The sequence below is a fragment of the Psammomys obesus genome, unplaced genomic scaffold, assembly GCF_907164565.1.
Source record: "Psammomys obesus unplaced genomic scaffold, mPsaObe1.curated_primary_1811, whole genome shotgun sequence".
NCBI classification, from domain to species: domain Eukaryota; kingdom Metazoa; phylum Chordata; class Mammalia; order Rodentia; family Muridae; genus Psammomys; species Psammomys obesus.
The window spans coordinates 24,157,704-24,178,206 of NW_026592890.1; the positions used below are offsets into that span (position 1 = coordinate 24,157,704).

A 20,503-nucleotide genomic window follows, 5' to 3' on the forward strand; every position below is an offset into this window, starting at 1 on the left:
ACACACACACACACACACACACACACACACACACACACACACACACAGAGAGAGAGACAAGCACCACAAATCAATAGTTTTATTCACTCTGTGAGTAGGAATCTAGGAACTTAATAGGTCCTTACTTATGCTGTGGCAAAAATATGTTGCTTTCCAATGCCACATTATTGAGTCATACAGTGGTCACCCTGGAATTTCAAGCCAGTTCATCACTTTTTTTTGTTTTATTTATTTATTTATTTTTTATTTAGCTATTTTTGTTGTTGTTGCCTCCTCCTCACGCAGTTGGTGAGGAAGACTCTACTCTGAGTTACGTGACGGCTGGACAAATGTCACTAAATATAGGGACGGATGAGATCAAAGCATCTTGCTGGTACTGCATTGTCACAGTGAGGAGGGGACACCCTGCTGACCACGTCAGGCCATGGATGAACACAGTGGACACCCAGGGACAGAGGGGTCAGACTCTGCAGTGTATGAGGGTATGGCACTCTGTGGTCACCGGGAGGACATGATCAGTCTGTTGGCCCAGCCCAGGGTCGAGCAAGAAACAGAGCTGCTGCTCAGCGTCAGTGGGAAGAGCACCAGCTCACTTTGATAAGGAGTGTGGGTGGACACGGGAACCCTATCCTTCACGGAGGAGAGAAGCTGTGGTTGGCCTGTTCATGGCCCTTCCAGGTGTCAAGGCAACTCCATTCAAATACGGGACCTTAATTTTAGAACTTGAGCCTGACCCTCTTTAGTCGTTCATCTCAGAGGTACAACTCATCTCAGAGTTCTAAGGGTCTCAAGGCTCTAAGACTTCTCAAGGCTGGTGTCCTGTTCCACACCCCTCGTGGACATTCACCGATGGGGCTCAGGCACCCCCCCAAGTCCCCTTAACATGCAGAAGCTCTGCTAGCCTCCTCTGCCCTGTCAACTGACATTTCCTTCAATTCGGCAAATCTCCTTTCGTTTTGGTGTCTGGTTTGTCAGTCTCCACAGAAGACATTGGTTCTCCGAGATACCCTCCCCCAATTTATCCTGTGTTGGCACTTTTCTTAGGCATCCTTTAGACACTAAAGGAGTCTATCTGAGACTAGAAAGTCTTCACTTCCTTGTTAATCTTAATTTCTTTGGAGCAGGAAAACCACCCTGAATTATCCCACGTGCTTCTTATTCTTACAATATCCATTTCATGCTCTCATCATTGGGGTTTATGGTTATTAATACGCAAAGCCAATTTTTGTTTCAACAAAACAGAAGGTTTTTTTCTCTCTCTGTCTTACCACTGGGTCTCCTTACTTAACCTAAAATTTGGTTTTTTACATTTGAACTGATGCTTCAGCTATGGACTTGTTTCTAGAGTTGTATGTGAAACTCCTGGTTTGGTAGCCACTTGGCTGATTAATTCAAGTTAGTATTAACTAAAATTAAGTAAGGTTTAAAACCCAATCCTTCATTTCCAAGAGCTGCTCGTCAGGTGTCCAACAACACATAGCCAGCGCTTTCTGAATTCCCCAGCCGTCCAGAAAGTTCCATCAACGTAGTCTACTGATAGAAAGCATTGATTTCTTCCATTGATAGACTCGACTTCCCCCAAAGAGCGATAGACTGTGGGAGGGAAGGTCAAAATGGTGGTGTAGCAGAGGAAGAAACCCGTTACTCTCTCAAAATGGTCTCTTGCTACCGTAAATCTGAAGAAAGTTCTGGGCTTCAGAATCAGAAGTGGCCGCGTTAAACAGAAACTCCCACCATATTTTGACAGAACATTTTTGGCAGTGGGAAATGCTCCCGCCTACCAGTCTGTCGCAGAGGGCCTGTGCCACGGCTTGCCACCACTGAGCAACTGTCTCAGGAAGAGCATCTTCTCTTCACAGCTCAGCCTGCCCCAGCCGCTGGATCCTTGGAGCCTCGAAGTGAGTTTCAGAAGTGTTTCGTACCAACAAAAAATGTGTGGAATCCGGGGTGTCATTTCATTTCCATTTGGCTTCCATTTTGAGGGGTCTTCATACTTTGATGGCTCTCGGTCCTCACTGGCCTCCCTGCACTCACCCAGGGAGCCACAGGGACTCCTGTGACCACGAGTTATTTCCAGTCAGGGTCAAATGTTCAGTTGGAATGACTGGAGTCAACAGCCTGTCTGCTTCTGGCTGTCAAGGAAAACAAAAAACAAACAAACAAAAGAGCAAAAGGCTTGATCTTTCCTTGTCAATAAATAATGATGCAATTCCAGTGCATAATAGGTCAGTCACTGGGCTTTGAACTGGCCTGGTCACAACATGTATTATCAAATGTAATCCTAGTAACTACAACTACCCCCAAGCAGGCACTTTATCCAGCTCTACAGAGGTCAAAGTTCAGGAAAGCCAGAAGTCATACCACCAGGGGTCAGGGCAGCATCGGGTCTTAAACCTCCTTTTACTTTTCTGTCATCACAAACACAGGCACAGGACAGTAAGCATTCATTATCACTCCCAGACCCAGAGAGTCAGGAAGCTGCAAGCAGGTCAGGTAGGGAGTGCTGCCGGCTCCGGGTTTCTCTGGACGGCTAGAGTTGAGATGTTGGCCAAGTCTGGGCATCCTGTCTCAGAGCATCGTTCACCCAGCTGTAGACAGCTGTCAGGAGATCCACATCCAAGGTTGCTCCTCTGGTCTTCACAACACAGCTTTCTCACAACATGGAAAATGGCTTCCCCCAGAGCAGGCAGCCCAAGAGAGAGAACCCAGAGCAGAAGCTGAGGCCATTGCCTCTGCCATGTTTCTTTCACTTGCAATAAGTCGTTGAGTCCAGCCGTGTTCAAAGGAATGAAAACTAACCTCCCCCCTTCCTTCTGCGCGCCCCCATCTCTCTCTTCCTCCCTCCTCAGCCCCCTCTCCTGAGAGTGCCATGTAGTCCAAGCTGGCCAAATATGACCTTGAATTCCTATTTCTCCTGTCTCCACCTCCCAAGTGCTAAGGTTACAGGTGTGTAGCTAACTCTAAGCTCTGGGAAGAGTCTGTGTACATAGCTTTAAAATCATCTTGCAAGCCACTTACTTAAACATTATAAATGATTCAGCGTTAACCACAAACAAGTCCCATATTTCAGTGCTACATGACAGCGACTCTTGACCTAATCCTTAACCCTCTTTTAGACCCATAAGACAGAGCTGGCCATGAGACTGGGCCTGCTGTTGATTGTCTTTGGATGTTGCCTTGGGTTAGATGGGTGTGGGAGTCCTGGGTCACTGTTACAAAACCACCAGAGTCTCTAGGAGGTGACCAAGAGTCACGTCTAGGAGGAAGGAATGGGCTCAAGAGTCAGCCCTCCACGTCCAGGGTTTACATGGTATTATAAGAAAGAGAATGTGCCTGGCTTGTGGTTCTGCAATACACAAAGGCAGAGGTCACCTATACCAGTTGTAGCATTGGTCTTGAAGTGATGCCTAAAGTTGGAGAACAGTAATGAGGAAGGCCATTGCAAAGTTCTTGATTCTGACAACATTTAACTGAGTTTACTATCATTTAAAAACATGACCCCTTGGGGTCAGACTATTCCAGATCTTCCTTTGTTTTATTCCCTTTGAGACAGCAAGAGGGTCTCACTGTCTAGCTCAGGGGTTTCCAGCCTTCCTAATGCTGCGACCCTTTAATACAGTTCCTCATGTCGTGGTGACCCCAACCATAACATTCTTTTCGTTGCTACTTCCTAACTGTAATTTTGTTACTGTCATGAATCGTAACTGTCTGATATACAGGATATCCTGATATGCGACCCCTCTGAAGGTCATTCGACTCCCAAAAGGGTTGTGACTGAAAAGTTGAAACTTGCAGTCCTCCTGCATCCGTCGCTCAAGTGCTGGGCTTACGGGGGTGTGCCACCCCAAACCCCTTGTTCTAGAACTTTGGAGATTGGAGCTTCCTGTTTATCATGAAACCATCTCCACAAAACCAGAGAAAAGAAGGAGTAGCTGCTACTCTTTCCTCTGTGTCATTGGGTGTGCTCCAGTGAGAAGTCTGTCTACATAATAAATAAATCGTAAGACGGGGCTTTGGAGCATGGGCGCAGAAACCTTGCGCATGTTTATCTGAGGGATGCGTGAGACCATTGCCATTTCTGTGTTTGTTTCTTTTAGGCGTTTGTGCTGTTCCCGTGGAGGGCGTTTCTGGAAGATGGTGGACCGTTTCCAGTTACAAGCAGCCTCCCGAACACCTTGGAGTATGACATGCAGGTAGATCTGTCTTCCCACTTGTTGGAGAGAGAACCGAACACAGATCGCAGAGCAGGGTATCCCCAATGGTGATTTATAAGGCAAATGACTGCTTAATTGTGACGCTGTAATACAAGGCTGCAAGGTGAGCCATATTTTCTTACTGTGGAAGAAACTGTGCTCTCAGCAGCTATTGGCCTTTGCCATTGACTCAGCTGCAGGTCCCAGGACAGCAATGACCTAGAGGAATAGCCACTCATCTGGAGTCACAATCTATGCCTCTTAGAGAAACTGCCACTCAGAGGCGTGGGACACCTGGCCTGGATGGACCTGCTTAAGCAGGACTGAGGGAATTAATTCCCTTTAATTGTTCTGTTTATCACGATGCTTCTTTAAATTCTCATAAGTTGTTTTGGAAAAAAAAATATGTTTTCTTATGATTAAGTAAACATCAATTGTGTGTGTGTGTGTGTGTTAAAACCAACACAGAAACTCAGCTATAACTTGGCTCAGAATATGGAGTGGAGAGCTGGTTTGGAGCAAGACTTGTCTATACATTGATGGATGTAATCGTAATCATTTTGTTAACATTTGTTTATGTTCAAAATCATCTATAAGTAAAAAGTTTTTTTTTTTAAACAGTAGAAGAAAGGAGGATTAAAAACAAAAACAAAACCCTGAGACAATTACAGCTCACAGTTCGGGTCTTTCTCCCGTTTTTTCCCCCCAGGGCACACCTTTAGTGTGTGTATCTGCACACTAAAGGAAACTAAGATTATGCCATTCTGCATTCATTATATCTGTAAGGTTGAGAGATTTGTACTCCTACACAAAGTCTTTCTCCTCAAGAAAGACTTTAACCTAGATATGTTACTCTGATTTTTAATTTACTTGAGAGGGTGAGGGTTATAAGCTTAGTTTCACTTAACATTTTTCTTCAAAACTGTGTATACAGAATATGTAGACCTCTTCAAAATGGGAAAGTTTTTTTGTTTTGTTTTTTTTAAGATGTGTCTCTGCGGGCTGAGTGACCGTGACCGCAAAGTGGCCCATGGAGAGCTGGTGGGTGTGCAGATGCTAATGGAAGACGTACTTCTGAGCAGCCGTCACGTGAGCAGGAAGGGCCCCCCCACATGGCAAGCAGAACCGGAGACTACACAGGTATTCTTAGCAAACAGGCTACAGAACCGATGTGTTGGACTGAAGGACCTTCCTATCTTGAGAGACAGACTAGAGGGCTGTCCTGCCCATAGCTGCACCCACTAATTCCCAGGACAATGCTAATGCTTCCCTTTCACTGCTGTGTAAGGGGGGAACATCGAAAACTACTGACCACTATTTTCTTCCACGTTTAGTCTCAGGATTACTTACATTTCCACTTCCTTTATTTACTTAAAAGGGTTTGGCAGGTGGGGGGGCATGGAAAGATGGCTCAGCAGTTACAAGCACTTGCTTCTCTTTCGGAGCTCTGTTCCCAGTACTCATAGTAGGTGGCTTACAACCACCTGTAACTCCAGTTCCAAGGATCGAGATCCCTCTTGTGGCTCCCTCAGACACCTGCACTGATGTGCACACCTCCACACACAGATACACACAATTAAAATATTTTTGTTTGTTTTTGAGACAGAGTCTCTCTATGTAGCCTTGGCTTACCTAGAACTTGCTATATAGACCAGGCAGGCCTTGAAACCACAAAGGTCAGCCTCCCTCTGCCTTCCAAGTGCTGGATTAAAAGGCATGTGCCACTGCTCCTGGCCAGCTAAAACCAGGGAGTTTTTGTTTGTTTGTTTGTTTGTTTAACTTTGAAATCGTTTGAGACATGATCTTGCAACATAGTCCAGCTGGCCTTGAATTCACAGTCTTCCTACCTCAGCTTCCATTTGTTTTATTTTTAAAATAGAGCAAAGGGAGTCCGTGGAAAGCACCTGAGGCGGACACTCAGCTCATACCTCCTTATGAGTCAGTTATTTCAGGACTAGAGTTGGGTATCCCAGAGATCAAGCTGGAAGCCCCAGTGAGCATCCCACGCTGGAGTTCTCCTTCACCCTTTCATACTTCAGCCACAACAATCACTCCCCACCTAGTAAAATAACTGAACAACTCTTCGTGGTTCTGGGAATCAGGCAGCAGCACGTTGCAGTCAGCGAGCTAGCTGGACCACTGCCTAAACACCTCCCTGTCAGACCTCAGGGCCTGTGCTCTACCATTTGGTTGTGTGACTAGACTGTCTCCATTGCCTTTGTTAAGTAAAAACAGGAGAAGGAGAGAAAGGCAACACAAAAGCACACTCTCCCATTCTGAAGAAGGAAGGTGAAACAGTTTCTTAATAGATTTCCCTTATGTGCTCTTGGCTAAATTGAGGTCACAAGTCCATTTCAGCCCCGTTGGTAGGGGTGGGATGGATTTGGACATGGCATCTAAATCATGCAACAGACTCGGATGCTTCACCGGGAGTGACCCTTTGCCAAGCCATGTGGCACCAAGATCAGGAAACATCCTGGATGGGCCCCTGGGCTACTTTATGGCTCTATTCTGGGTGAATTTCTACCCTTGCTTAACACCCCTTACTTTCCACCCACATTCTTCTTTTTTAACAAAATGATTTATTTATTTGATTCTGTGCATATGATTTTTACCTATGTGTGTACTTGTGAACCATATGAGGCCTGGTGCCCAAAGAGGCCAGGAGAGGACATCACATCTCCTGGAACTGGAGTTACAGACAGTCGTAAGCTGCCCTGTGGGTGCTGGGAACTCATACCAGGTCCTTTGCAAGAGCAGACAGTGCTGTTAACGGCTGAACCATCTCTCCGGCTCCCCCTGCATTATTCTTTATCCCTTCTACTCATCCATCTTCTGTCCTTTAAATTCTTTAGACTCGGGGCTGGAGAGATGGCTTAATAGTTAAGAGCACTTGCTACTCTTCTAGAGGACCTGAGTTTGATTCCCAGCACCTATGCCAGGTAGCTCACAACTGCCTGTAACTTCAGCTCTGTGCAGATCCAGCATCTTTAACTCATGTGCATATACCACTCCCCCCAACACATACACTTATACATACACATACACATGATTAAAAACATAAATGAGAGGGTCAAGACAGGGTTTCTCTATGTATCCCTGGCTATCCTAGAACTTGCTTTGTAGACCAGGACAGCCTCAAACTCACAGAGATCCACCTGCCTCTGCCTCTGCCTCTGCCTCTGCCTCTGCCTCTCGAGTGCTGGGTTCAAGGCATGAGCCACCACTGGCCAGCTAATAAAAAGAAATTGAAAAATAATAAACTAAAATGAATGCCAGGTGATAACCGCGAGTTATAAAAGAGGGTATAAAACTAATTGTTTTTCTAGTTCCGACTCAGTCATAGATTTTCTTAGTTTTAGTGGTGGACAAGGAGATAAAATATTCAGTGTCAAAAATGAGAAACCCACTGTGAAGCCCCAAAGCTTTTGAATCTCTGTTCTAACTGTGCAGAAGTTCATCAAGACATGTAGTCTTTGGGTCTGGCTAATTTTGGTGTGTGATTTCTTTCTTTCTTTCTTTCTTTCTTTCTTTCTTTCTTTCTTTCTTTCTTTCTTTCTTTCTTGTTATTTCCAAGTTGTTGTTGTTTTAAATAAATTTTATAAAAATAAAATGTTTAGAGGTGACCACGTTTAATACAAACATAGTAAGAAGTAGAACTGATTTAATGCTTTTTACTTTAATTGATTTTATTTTGTGGGGTGTGCTGCTGAATTAGAACACAAGGGCCTCAAGCATGGCCGACACAACTGAGCTGCATCCCGAGCCCATGGAATCTAGGTTCATTTTGAACTGTTTAGCTATTTATAGGGAGCAGGAAACACCAGAATCCGTACTTCCCCATGGGCTAAGCCCCTTTACATGCAGCTGTGCCACAGGTGCTATAATCTCACAGGTCCGTGGTCTCCTAAGCTCTAAGGGGATAGATTGACTCAGTCTTTAAAACTGTGGCCGCGGTGGGTCAAGTTTCCTCTAAGACAGTGATTTTTGAACAGTGGGGACCAATCATGTGGTCTGCAGGCTGCTCCCTCCCACACCACTGTTCTTGCCCTTGATCAGTCAGATTACATTTCACGAAAGGTTTCTGAGGATTAAAAAAAGAAAAAGACATTTGGAAGTCCACAGGCTGATGGCCAAGAAGGCTGCAAGGCCAAGGGTTTGTGGACACATGGCTACCCTGGGCCTGGACTCTAGCTCTTCCTGCAGACAAGCCTTCCTTGAGCTATGGGAATAACACTGGTGTAGGGTCCAGTTACTCCAGGTTGTTCTTCCGGTTTCTAGTCAGGAAGTCTGAGTGTCTCGGGTTCTGCAGGCTGAGTGTTCTAGGCCACAGGATTTGCCATCTGGCTTGCAGAACTTGTCCCCATTTGTGCCCAAGACACAGCCAGAAAGCAGCTGAGCTAGCCCAGCCCTAAGAGCTAGCTAGGCCCTTAGGTTTAGGCTTCTGGGCAGCCCTGAACTTCCTGAAGCTTCTTCCACATCCGCCAGGACAAATACTTACGGAAAGCATCAATGAGCAAATGAGCAAATCGCCTAGTTTTAAAGCAGGACTGCAGGCTGAGGCAGGAGGGTCCTCACACATTTGCCACCAGTCTGGGTTGCAAAGTGAGTGCCAAGACCCTGTCTGAGTGAATTAATAAGTAAATTTGAGTATTGAATCGTGAATTCAAACAAAAAGGTCTCCGTTTCACTTTTAAAGGAGGGAAGGTATCAGATTCCCTGAGCTGGAGTTACAGGAAGCTGTCAGCCAGGCAGGGCAAACCTAAGTTCTGCTTTCTGACTCAAAATGGGTAAACTCCCCAAAGAAAAGTTACATTACAGCTCCACCATGAAGGGATGGAAAGACATCAGAAAGCATCTTCCTTTTTTCCTTCCTTCCTTCCTTCCTTCCTTCCTTCCTTCCTTCCTTCCTTCCTTCCTTCCTCCCTCCCTCCCTCCCTCCCACCCTCCCTCCCTTCCTTTCTCCCTCCCTTCCTTCCTTCCTTCCTTGCAATGTTTTAAAGACTTGTGTATTTTATTTTATGGGTTTGAGTGCTTGCCTGCAGATCTAGGGCTCTGGGGACTCAGATCCACTGGGTCAGGTGACAGAAACATTCTCCACAGCAGTGCCATAGGAAGAGCTGTTCTGCGGGATAGCTGTGGGGAAGAGCTGGACTCCCCCGAATTGCTCTGTGTTATCACTTACTCCCTAGAGTCTCTTGGAACTCTTAAATCATAAAACTCAGAATGTCCTATAACTGGAATGACAGGAAGTTGTCAGCCATTTGCCATGGGTGCTGGGAAATGAACCCAGGTCCTCTGGAAGAGCAGCAATCACTCTTTGCCCCTGAGCCCTCAACCCAATCCCTGTTACATGCTTGGTCTCTTCTCCTTGCTTGCTTCTCTATCATTTTTTGTTTTTTTGTTTTTATTTTGGGCTTCTCTTTAGAAACATAGGAACCAATGGTTCAAATTGCAAACAGGAAGCTGAGATGGAGATCTTTCTACCCTGTGTGTTCAGCAAGGATATTCCGCCATCATGTGCTCATGCTACAGGCCAGCAAATGCTTTCTCCTGGGTGTTATTTTGCATGGGCCACATAGGAAAATGTATCCTGTCTTGAGCCACAGTTGACAAAGGATTTCTGTCATATTTTCAGCCAGATTGGCCCAAACTGCCAGAACTCTGCCGGAATCAGTTGGAAAGTCACCCGACGGCCTCCACACTGCTGGATGGCCCGGGTGATATGGTGGCATCTCTTGCCCTGCTAAAGTCCTTCCTTATCCTGTGGAAGCAGCTGGAAGTGCTAAAGGAACACTGGGGCCGACTCAAGCTTCGAGGCCAGGACGTCGACTCTGGGCCCCTCCACAAGCAGTTCTCAGAGCTCTATGAGTGCGTACTGCTGAGAGAGACATCCGTGTCAGTAGGTGGAGCCTGGGGCTCGAGGGCTCCTCCCCCTTCACTGAGGGAGTCTTGGTCCAGGACGTTGGGGACACCCAGCTCTTCTGGGTCAGGTGACAGCTATTAACATTCTCCACAGCCTAGCTTTGAGGAAAAGCTATTCTGTGTTAGCGCTGGGGAAGAGCTTGGCCCTACCGAATTGTCCTGTGTTGTCACTTTCTCCCTAGAGCCCCTGGAGCTCAGGCTTCTCAAGTGACCCCTCCCCCCCATAGTGACTGCGAGCATCTTAGCTCTTAGGGTAGTAGGCTGCTGCTAGCCCCAGTGCCGAGCCGGAATGCTTGAGGCAGTACAGCCATCTGGTGACATGGTATGCGGCATAAGGCCTAGGTCCACAAGGTGGCGCCGACCTTGGCTACAGGCCTCATCTAGGGTGACATAGCTGGCAGGAAAGGCGTGTGTTTCTGCCATGGGTCTGTCTCCAAACGGGTACTTACTAAGCCCAGGCCCTCACCAACCTTCCCTTTGGCGCATTCAGAAGTCTCTGTCCTGGAAGTTACTGAGGTCATATTTCCTGTGAACTAGGACATGAGAAGATTTGTCAGCATTTTGAAGCAGGAAGACAGAAGTTGTGTGTACTCCACAGAAAAAGGGCTCGGGAGTTAATATTGACTAAAGGCGCGGTGGGTTTAGTCGTCGGTGTGTCTGTAAAGAGGTTGGGTGACAGGAAACTGAAAATGACTGACAGAGAATCTGAATGAGAAGCAAATAGGTTTATTTGCTAATTTCCATCTCTTTACTTTGATAGAGCTGACATTTTCTACCCCAGCATGAAAGCTTTGGCCAGGCAGATGGGTAAAGAAGATGAATTTGAAGGACTTATAGTAAGAAGCCAGTCTATTCTTCCCCCAAAAGGAGCCTCAGAAATTGAAATAAAAACTCAGCAGGTATGCAGAGTTCTCTTCAGTCTGCCTTTGAAGAGTTGCCTTGTGACACTGGCATCTGAAACTACGGTAAACACAAATGGTGGTTTCTTCCTGTTGGGATGAGGAGTTTGAGTAAGCCAAGAGGTACCCCTGGGTGTCTCCATTCTGTAAGTCTAGGTTCTTATTATTTCCATTTTCCTCAGGCCAACATCCTGCATCACAAGGAAGATGACAGAACTAATACGATCTTAAGTATAAAACCCAGCCAGTTCCCATCCACGTGGAAGCAAAATATTGAGCACAGCATTTGGAGGTGCTTTTTCTCAGAGAAAGAAAGTAGAGTTTTTGCACTGGCTCAGGTCATGCGCTAAATAATCTTCACTAGCTATTGCTCAGCTTCCTCAGAAGACCCAGGGCTTCTGGCTGTCCGAGCAACAGGGAAAGTCTGTGCTAGCTCCATATATGAGCTAGCCTCAGGAGACCTAGCACACTGCTTATGACCCTGAGCCCATTCCTCTGGGGCACCTTCGTTTCTCCCACAGGGAGAAGTAGACTCCATGGCATCAGGGTGAAATCCCCCTTGGTGTGTATATCTGCTTTCAGACTCTTTTGTTTTATTTATTTTTTTTATTTTTTTGTTTTTTTCAGGTGTTTCTTGTGTAGCCTTGGCTGTCCTTGGACTCTCTTTGTAGACCATGCTGGCCTCGAACTCATAGCCATCCCCCTACCTCTGCCTCATTGGGTGCTGGGCTTTCAGACTCTTCTTAAAGTAACAGCTAAGGAGATTCCTAGTGTCATTTAGAGATCACACAAAGGCATGAGATCACCTTGAACACGGAGCGCTCTGCAATTTAGTGGAATATAGTAAGAAGGGTTGGAATTTATCGATCAGGATAAGGGCTGTAAAAAAAAAAAATGTTGGTCTGCAAAGAGGTGTATTGATCCTGGGGAAGAACTTGATGTCCCAAAAAGACTGTTCCCGGAGAATCAATCTGAGGGAGAGGACAAACCCAAAGCCGTTTCTGTATTGCTCTTGGGAGCCCAGCATGCAGCTGAACTGGAGAGTGACTCTCAACCTATGTGTCTTCCAGCTTCAGAAACTTCTGGAAAGTTTAGAAATTCATATGATCCAAGAAGTACTGAGAAAAGTTCATCAAGAGATGACACTGTTTCTATCAGAAAAGTCCAAGGAGGAGTCTACCCTCCCAACAGGTAACCCATGCTTGTTTCACTACTTGAAAATTTAACTCTTTTTTTTTTTTCTAAATACAAAGTGTCAGCGATGGTGGAGGTAGGCACTGTCCCATGCTACTCCCCAAAACCCAAAGAGTTCACTTATCTTTTAGGGACCTCTGCTCAGTTAAAGACAGATTCTTGACTTCTCTAGAGAAAAGAATTGCAAGCTGAGCCAGGATGAAGCAGAGCAGGGGTTTATGAAGAGAGTTTTGTCATATTTGGGACGGGGCATAACGGAAAGAGAGGCGCTAAGAAGGAAGGGTAATGTACCGTGAGCGCATGGGTGTGGGCCTCTCCGAGAACAGTCTGTGCCTTGCACTTACTGTGCGCACTGCCCTCTGAACTATCTTAAAGGTTGACAACCCAAATAGGATCATAGGGTGGTTCCTGCAGATCGGATGGGGTCACGGCAGATAGGGCAAGCCCGAGGCCCAAGGGGGACAGGGGGAGAGGTAAGATGTCTTTACCCGGAAAGGAGTGAGACCACACTCGAAGGTCATGTAGGCTTAGTTCTTAAGCCCGTTCACGCTGTGCTAATATTTTTCTCTGCAGAAAAGGAAGATTGCCTCTGTGTTGGTAAGCTGTGCAGTACATGTTGCTGATTGAGCTGGGATTCTTTTTCAGTTTAGGCTGGGGTTCGGGTAATTGAACTTGAGTCCTCTAAAAAGAGCAGTAAGTGCTGTTAACTCGTTGAGTCCTCTCTCCACAGCTCCTGGAATTCTTAATTCCCAGCTGGTGAGAGGCTTCCGCCAGACTCTAGAAGGAGAGGGGCCTTCCACTTCCTGTGTGTCTTTCTATCCCATTATCCACGTAGCCATACTCACTGGGGACATCAGCAGTGGCTTACATGTGCAGTTCCCACAGTGTGTGTGTGTGTGTGTGTGTGTGTGTGTGTGTGTGTGTGTGAAGGGGCTGAAATAGGATTGCCATGGGTTTGAGGCCAATCTGAGCTTTTTAATGAATTCAAGGCTACACAGCGAGATCCATCTGATTTAAAAAAATAATAAAGAAATAAACCACGAACACAGGTACAAAATGAAATATTCCTTGGCTGTGGATGCAGTCCGGTGGTAGGGGCGGGCAATGCGTACGTAGAGTAAACGCACAGTCCTGGTTTTGATCTGCAGCACTACAAAAACAAGCAAGTCATAACTCACAGGGGGAAGATCCTTTTACATTAGAAATACCTCTAATACTTGGTATATTTCTTTTCACTTAAAAGGCTTTGTGTATGTGTGATTTTTGTCCTTGAAGCAAAGTGTCACTACGTAGCCCAGGCTGGCCTGAAACCATTGTGTCTTCCCCCTCATCCCTCACTTCCCCCCCACCTCCCCTCCCTTCCACCTCCGGAGTTCTGGGAGAAGCTTGGCTCAGGTTTTACCTCCTGGCCAGGAGGTGGAGCCTGGGTCTGGTAGGGGCTGGGTGTCCCACACACTTGCCCTGAACCATGGGTGGGACTGTGGGTGTAGCCATGGTACTGTTGAGGGTTTGCTCGGGCCCACACCCGAGGGAGAGTAAGATTACAGGGGAAGACAGAGGCTTTGGAAGAGAGGGAAAGGCTTTCTGTTACGTACTGGCAAAGATACTTCTCTTCTGCTCTTTTTGAACAAGTGGCCCTGAATTTTTATTGCACCGGGTTCTGTGGGTTATGGCGACTATCAAACATGTATTTCCTACCCCTAATAAGCTACGGAAAGATCCAGAACCTTTGAGCTAGAGAGGAGCTGAAGCAAAACCAATTAGGTTTTTCTTTGAGAAGAGGGCCATCCATGTCCACCAGAATGTTAGTGAAGACCTTGTCCTCACCGAAGACATCGCCTGTTTGTTTTGTTTTTTGTTTTGTTTTGTTTTTGTTTTTTTTCTCCCATAACCAGAGTCATGTTATTAGGACTCTCCAATGACTGAGTTCCATAAACAGGGCTTTGGGGGAAAAGACTGTGCAACGTGCGAGCTGACCACTCCTCCAAGTGTGGTTCCACGCGTCACCTGAGAGTGGACTGTGACACGGCTCCAATTACAGAACACGTCACAAAATACAAAGCCTCCTTGTCTGTGCTCTGTGATGCGTCCAGGTGGCTCCCTTCTGAATCCCGGCAGAAAAGCCACAAGCCCTGAGCAGGTGCAGCCACCTCGGAGGTTCAGACGTGTCCATGGTGGGGGTGGGGCGAGGGAGTGGTGCTTGCTTTGTGGCAGAGCCGCCCTGGGTGGGGAAGGCGGGGAGCTCACCAGCTGGGCTTCCGGAGAGCCTTGTAAAGGGCCAGCGGGAAGGACACAGAGGAAGAGTTATTCTGACTCTGGTCAAGCTGACACTAGTAAATCGCCCTGGCTACAGTGTATTCACTAGTTCTAGTTAGATCCCTGTTTGGATCTCATCCTTACGAATATTTAAAACTAAGTGCCTCTAGGAGGATAGTTCAGGACGTCTGCCTCGCATGTGCCAGATGCTGGGTTCAGAGCCTCAGCACCCACACAAGGAATAAAAGAAAATAAAATCCAGTGCTCATGGGTGCAGTGATTGCTACAGTTCGGTTTTATTTTGGTTTTGGCCTTTGGTCTGTCGAGCCTGTCTCACAATGAAGACATGTCTCAGTATGAAGTCAGAGATCCCTAATGGAAACAAGTGGGTCCCCACTGTGTGCCATGGGTGATGGAAGTGCATTTCTTCGGTTTAGTCTGTGGAGTGGGTACCACTCTAACTCCCAGGCCTAGCAACCTTGGAATCTCCACTCACTGACAGTTCGTTGCAGCTGAAAGAGACATGGCTTCCAAAGAGAGGCAGGGGCTTCTCCAGAGACTCGCATTTAGCTTTGACACCTCGGAGAGCCTGGAGCTGGCGGCTTCTCAGAGAAAGTTAGGACTGGAGAGACTTAGAAGTGAGTGATCCTGCAGGCTTACCGGCAGCTCCAGTCTTTTCCCTCAGGCTCTTTGCTTTCCCTGTTGACCAGACCAGGTTTGCCTTTGTTCTTGCCAAAGAGGAAAGCATGGACAGCAGAGAAGGCTCAGTCAGCGCAGTGCTTGCCACAAAAGTGGGAGGCCCTGAGTTCAGAGTTCCAGCGCCCATGTAAAGAGCCAGGCACGTCTCTAACCCAGCGCTAAACGTAGAGGCAGGAAGATCCCTGGAACTCACTGTCCAGGCAGCCCACTCGGGTTCAGTTGAAGACCCTGTCTCAAAATACAAGATGGAGAACGAATGCCGAGCTCTGGCCACCCAGGTTCTCACACCCCTGATTTTCTGCTTGTTACAGTGTCTGGCTGGCATACTCTACCCACTACCCTAAACTTCTCCAGGCTAGGGGCTGCTCTGCCCTTCCCCAAGCTGCCCTTCCCCATATAATCCAGCCATTTTGCTATGTTGGTCCTTTCCCCTTTTATCTACCCTGTACCCTCTTGGCCATCTCTTAGCTCAGGCTGCCCCTCTTGGCTGGTGGCTCCTCTCTCCTATTCTTTCTCCCCTCTCCTGACATGGCCCAGCTCAGTCTGGTCATGTTCACTCAACTCTTCCAGATTTCCCTGCCTCTGGCTATGTGCTCTCTTTTATCTGCAATAAACCTTCTCCTCCACCATACCTAGGAGCGGTCATGGCCTTTCCTTTTTTTGCTTTTTTTTTTTTTTTCACTCAGTATTGACTAATCACAATCTTTGACCTGCTTTTGTCCCTTTTGATCATCTTCTGCTCCAAACCTGCTTGTGCAGATTTTAGTTCTCGTTGAATTTAAGTGATTTCACTTAAAATTATACAAGCCAATGAAGTAAGAGTGTGTGTAGACAGAGATCTGTTATTTCTATAAAATCTAAGTTGGCTTGCTTAACCTGTGGTACATCTAGCTAATAGGATATTATTAAACATTAAAAGCAGACAAGCTGGGTGTGGTGGGGCACACTAATCCAAGCACTCAGGAGGCAGAGCAGGTGAGCCAGTCCGCATAGTAAATTTCAGGACAGCCAGGGCTACACAGAGAGACCTTGTCTCAAAACAAAAAGCAACAAAAGAAGTTCAACAACAACAACAAAAACCCACCCAAAATTTTGGGGCTGGAGTACTAGCACAGTGGGTAAGAAGGGAAGCCCGCTCATCCAGAGGATCAGAGTTCAGTTCCTGGCAAACACACTGAGTGGCTACAAACACCTGTAACTCCAGTCCCAGGGGATCTGACACCTCTGGCCTCCATGGGCACCCATATTCATGTACATATACAAACATATACATAATTTTTAAAATTAAAGAAATATTCTAAAAAGGAAACAAGTTGGAGGCTTTAATCTCACAACTCAAGAGGCAGAGGCAGGCGGAAGCTCTATGAAGAAAGAGTGAGCCACCAACCCGTAAACAGACATAGAGGATGATTGAATGCACATTACCTAAGGTTCGGGGAACATTGCAGAAAAAAGGGCAGAAAGAAGCAGGGGATCAGGGAGTTTGCTATAACTTTGTGTCTCCAAGTAATATCAGAAGCCACATACACACAGACACACACAAAGTCTCACCATTACGGCTCCTCAAATGTGAGCTGAACAAGGAAGACGCCAGTGAACATGCCGGCATGGACAGGGAGATGACCACGAGGCCTCAACCTTACACAAAAAGCTTCTGGCAACTGAGAAAAGGTGGGCATAGGAGAAGTGGCCCTCCCCAGGAAAGAGCACACCAGTTGGTCGTCCAGTGCCCAAAGGTCGGCCAACATTCATATAAGTAACATCATACAGACTGGACGGGGCATATTTAGAATATATATATGTATATGCATACATGTGTTTGTGCGCAATAACTAGTGAAAAAATGAGGCTATGAATTAGGAGATTGGGGAGGGATACATGGTTTAGAGGTAGGAAAGGGAAGAGGGAAAGGTTGTAATTATAATTTTTAAAAAATGACATGGATGGAAGAATAAATGCTCATCACTAAAGATGCTGTTTTGAAAATGGAGCCTTGTGTGGTTCCAACTCTGTGACGTGCTAGGAAAGTCGAAATCACTGAGGCAGTGAAACCACTGAGGCCAGTACTGCTGCCGGGGGAGCCATCGTGGAAAGCAGGCACAGGCAGGAAATGATTCTATGCAATGCTGTAATGAGGATGCCCGCTCTGCAGTCAGCACAACTCACTGAATGTGGAACAGCAGGTGTCCACAGCACGGACCCCGGCCCGGCCCTCCGCTGCTGCGGCTGGAATGTCAGCGGGGATGACCGTGACCGTGTCACTCTGTGGCGTGGCTGGTAGAGGCCGTGCGCAGTGGAGGGCCAGCGGTTTGTGGCCCTCTGCACTTTGCGGTGAACTGATTTTCCAAGAGTTCCGTTTCCATGCTGGCTCAGTGGCTCACATTCTAGCACTCCGAAGACAGGCAGGAGGATTGAAAGTTTGAGGCTATCATGGACTACACAGAAGGTGCCAGACCAGCCTGTCAAACAAACAAACAAACAAACAAACAAACAAGCAAACCTGAATGACGGTGTAGTTGTTTGGGGCAGATGACAGATTGGACAAAATTGTGAAAAGTTACAAAATAAGGTATTTGGATTTTCATAATCTTTAACTACTCTTTTCCCAAAACAAATATGCCTAGAAACTGCCATCTAACACATTACAGCGTACATTTGTCAGAGCCTACAGACTATGGGACCAAGAGTGAGCCACAGTGCATGTTGGGAACCACACCATGTTTGCAGAGAGGTGACCCAGCGCTCCAGCCACCTCTCCTTTGAAAGCAGTCTCTGCTTTAATTGGCTTCTTTTGATGAGGTGAGAGTGAACCTCAGGCTTCTGCACGTCAGGAAGTGCTCCACTGCCTAACTACATCCCCAACCCCCAACACCAATGCCTTGTTTTTTTTTTCTTTTTCATTCTTGAGTCAGATCTCGCTCTGTAGCCCAGCCTGTCCTTGGACTTGCCCTTCCTAAGCCTCTGAGTGCTAAAACTACAATACTGGATACCATACCTGGCTTGTTTTAGGTCAAAGTATAAGTGTCTTAATTACTTTTCTCTCTCTTTTGTGACAGTATTCGACAACTCAAGGAAAAATGGGTTTCTTTTGGCTCACAGTTGGAGGCTATGATCTGTCGTGGCAGGGATGGCATGCCGACAGGGCATGAGGCAGCTGGCCACACTGCCCCCACAATCAGGGAGAGCAAGAGAGAGCAAGAGGAGGGGGAGGGAGGGGGAGAGGAAGAGGGAGAGAGAGGAACAACAATGCTGGGCTTCACTCTCCTTTACATTCAGCCAAGGCGCACCGCCACCCTCTCTTGCTGGCCACGTTTAGGGTGGTTTCTCTCACCTCAGTGAACCTACTCTAGAAATTTCCTTATGGACATGCGAAGAGGTGTGTCTCCTAGGACATTCTAGATCCCAACAAGCTGACAATCAGCAGTGACCATCACAGTAAGTTTGAAAAACTCAGGGAAAACTTTGTGTAAAGTTTCCCCATAATCTAGACCCTCGAACCTTGACTCTGCTGTTATTGCTATCCTGTCCAAAAAGCAGTGCAGCACTTGGGAGATTAATATTTGGGGGTAGCGGTTTGAAAACCAGAGGAAGAAAAGACATGTACTTAGCTCAATGTGCCTTTCAAGCTCCCTGCTCTTTGAGTCCCTGGCTGTGGGGGAGGAGAGATGAAAGAGCATCGCTGGCTGGCAGCTGCCCCCCTTCAGCTTTCACTTCTGCCAAGGCTTACCCAGGGAGCGCTGGCATACAGGAAACCAGTGGTTCTGTGGGGGAAGTGCAGTGCTTCAAGCTAAGTGCTTCTGGGAGAGGAAGAAAGGGGAAGTGATTTGGCCGGCTAGAAATCAAACTCTCCTTTAGTCAAAGGGCAAAGAATAGAGAAAAAGATCATAATTTAACCGCAACGGTGGTGCGTCCTCCCTCCCTCTTCTGAACTCTGTCAAACTGTGGCTGCAGGCTGGGGAGAGAGCCTAATGGGTTAAAGTCCTTGTCACACAAAGGTGAATCTCCAGAACCATGTAAAGGTGGGTCCCGTAGCATGTCAGTAATCCTGGCACACCCCACAGAGAGATGGGACATGAATCCAAAGACGAAGCTAGCCTGGAACATGCCATGAGAAAAAATCAAGCAAAGACTCCAGAAAGAGGGGGGGGCATAGTCCCCTCCTGCTGCTTCATGCTGAAGGGCCACACACACATGTGCTGACAACGGATGTAGAGGCTGGCTTCTCCTTGCCAGGAATTCCTTGGATGAATTCCTCTCTCCCTGGCTCCAGCTTGTAAGTCCAGCTGTGTGTCTTAATTTGAACTCAAGTGCAGGGAGAAGGCTGGGAAGTCTTCCAGCTCCCAGGAAAAGGCTTTCCTTAGCTGGAGCCAGAGATAGCCCTTTCCCCCAAACTGGTCCCAAGCTAGAAGTGTGTGACAGACACAACTCCTCAGTGGGCCCCTGCCCACTGGGAAAGGCATCCAAGCTCTCGTCTAAAGTTTTCCATGACAATCATGAGCTCTGTCTCGTCTGTCAGACCTGGTAAAGCCCTGAGCATATTGAGAACCTTGATTTATAGATCTGTTCTGCAGAGTAGCCATCTGCAGAAGAAATAAGGATTCTCATTTTCAAAATCAAGACTTCTGTCTAGGGCTGGAGAGATGGCTCAGCAGTTAAGAGCACTGGCTGCTCTTCCAGAGGGCCCAGCACCCTCACAGCAGCTCACAACTGTCTGTATTTCCAATTCCAGTGGATCTGACTCCCTCACACAGACATATATGTTGGTCAAACACCAAGTGGCCATTTCTGGAAGATGGCAGCAGACACTTGCTCTTGTGCCCTGATCATCCAGTCAATATTGGAGTATGTGGCAGGAACTCTCATCTGAGAGGATCCAGAAGCCACAGCAGGAGGGAACTGGCTGGTGGGTGCAGGAGAAGAGAGCCATGGTGGAGTTGGCGTCTCCAACGTAGCCACAGCGTCTCCCTAAGATTCCTTAGGCCCCAGTATAGAGTGACATGATCTGGATGATGTTTTAGTCTAAACGTGTGTGCATGTATACACATGTGTACCGGGTACACGTGTGTGGAGGCCAGGGGACAGCGTCAAGTGTCACTCTCCAGAAACCATCCACATGCTTGTTGAAACTGGGTCCCTCATTAGGCTGGAGCTCACCCACTGGCCAAGCTCCCGGCCAGTGAGCCCCGGAGGTCTGCTTGTCTCCATCGCCCCAGCAATGGGCTAACGAAGCAGCTCGCACACCCGACCCACTTTTAGGGCATTTTCTGAGCGTTGAATTCAGGCCCTTTGCCTGCAAGGCAGGCGCTTGACCGCTTGTGCCATCTCTCCAGCCCTTGC

At 47.2% G+C, this 20,503-nt stretch overlaps 1 protein-coding gene across 1 annotated transcript in view; it reads left to right on the top strand.

The window, feature by feature from the left end:
- Window positions 1-20,503, top strand: part of LOC129683262 (uncharacterized) — a 144,415-nt gene that overhangs the window by 95,823 nt on the left and 28,089 nt on the right. The window contains 6 exon segments of the mRNA XM_055615877.1: window positions 1,748-1,898; window positions 4,098-4,193; window positions 5,181-5,333; window positions 9,832-10,064; window positions 10,879-11,017; window positions 12,088-12,208. Of these exon segments, the coding sequence (XP_055471852.1) occupies window positions 1,748-1,898; window positions 4,098-4,193; window positions 5,181-5,333; window positions 9,832-10,064; window positions 10,879-11,017; window positions 12,088-12,208 (893 nt within the window).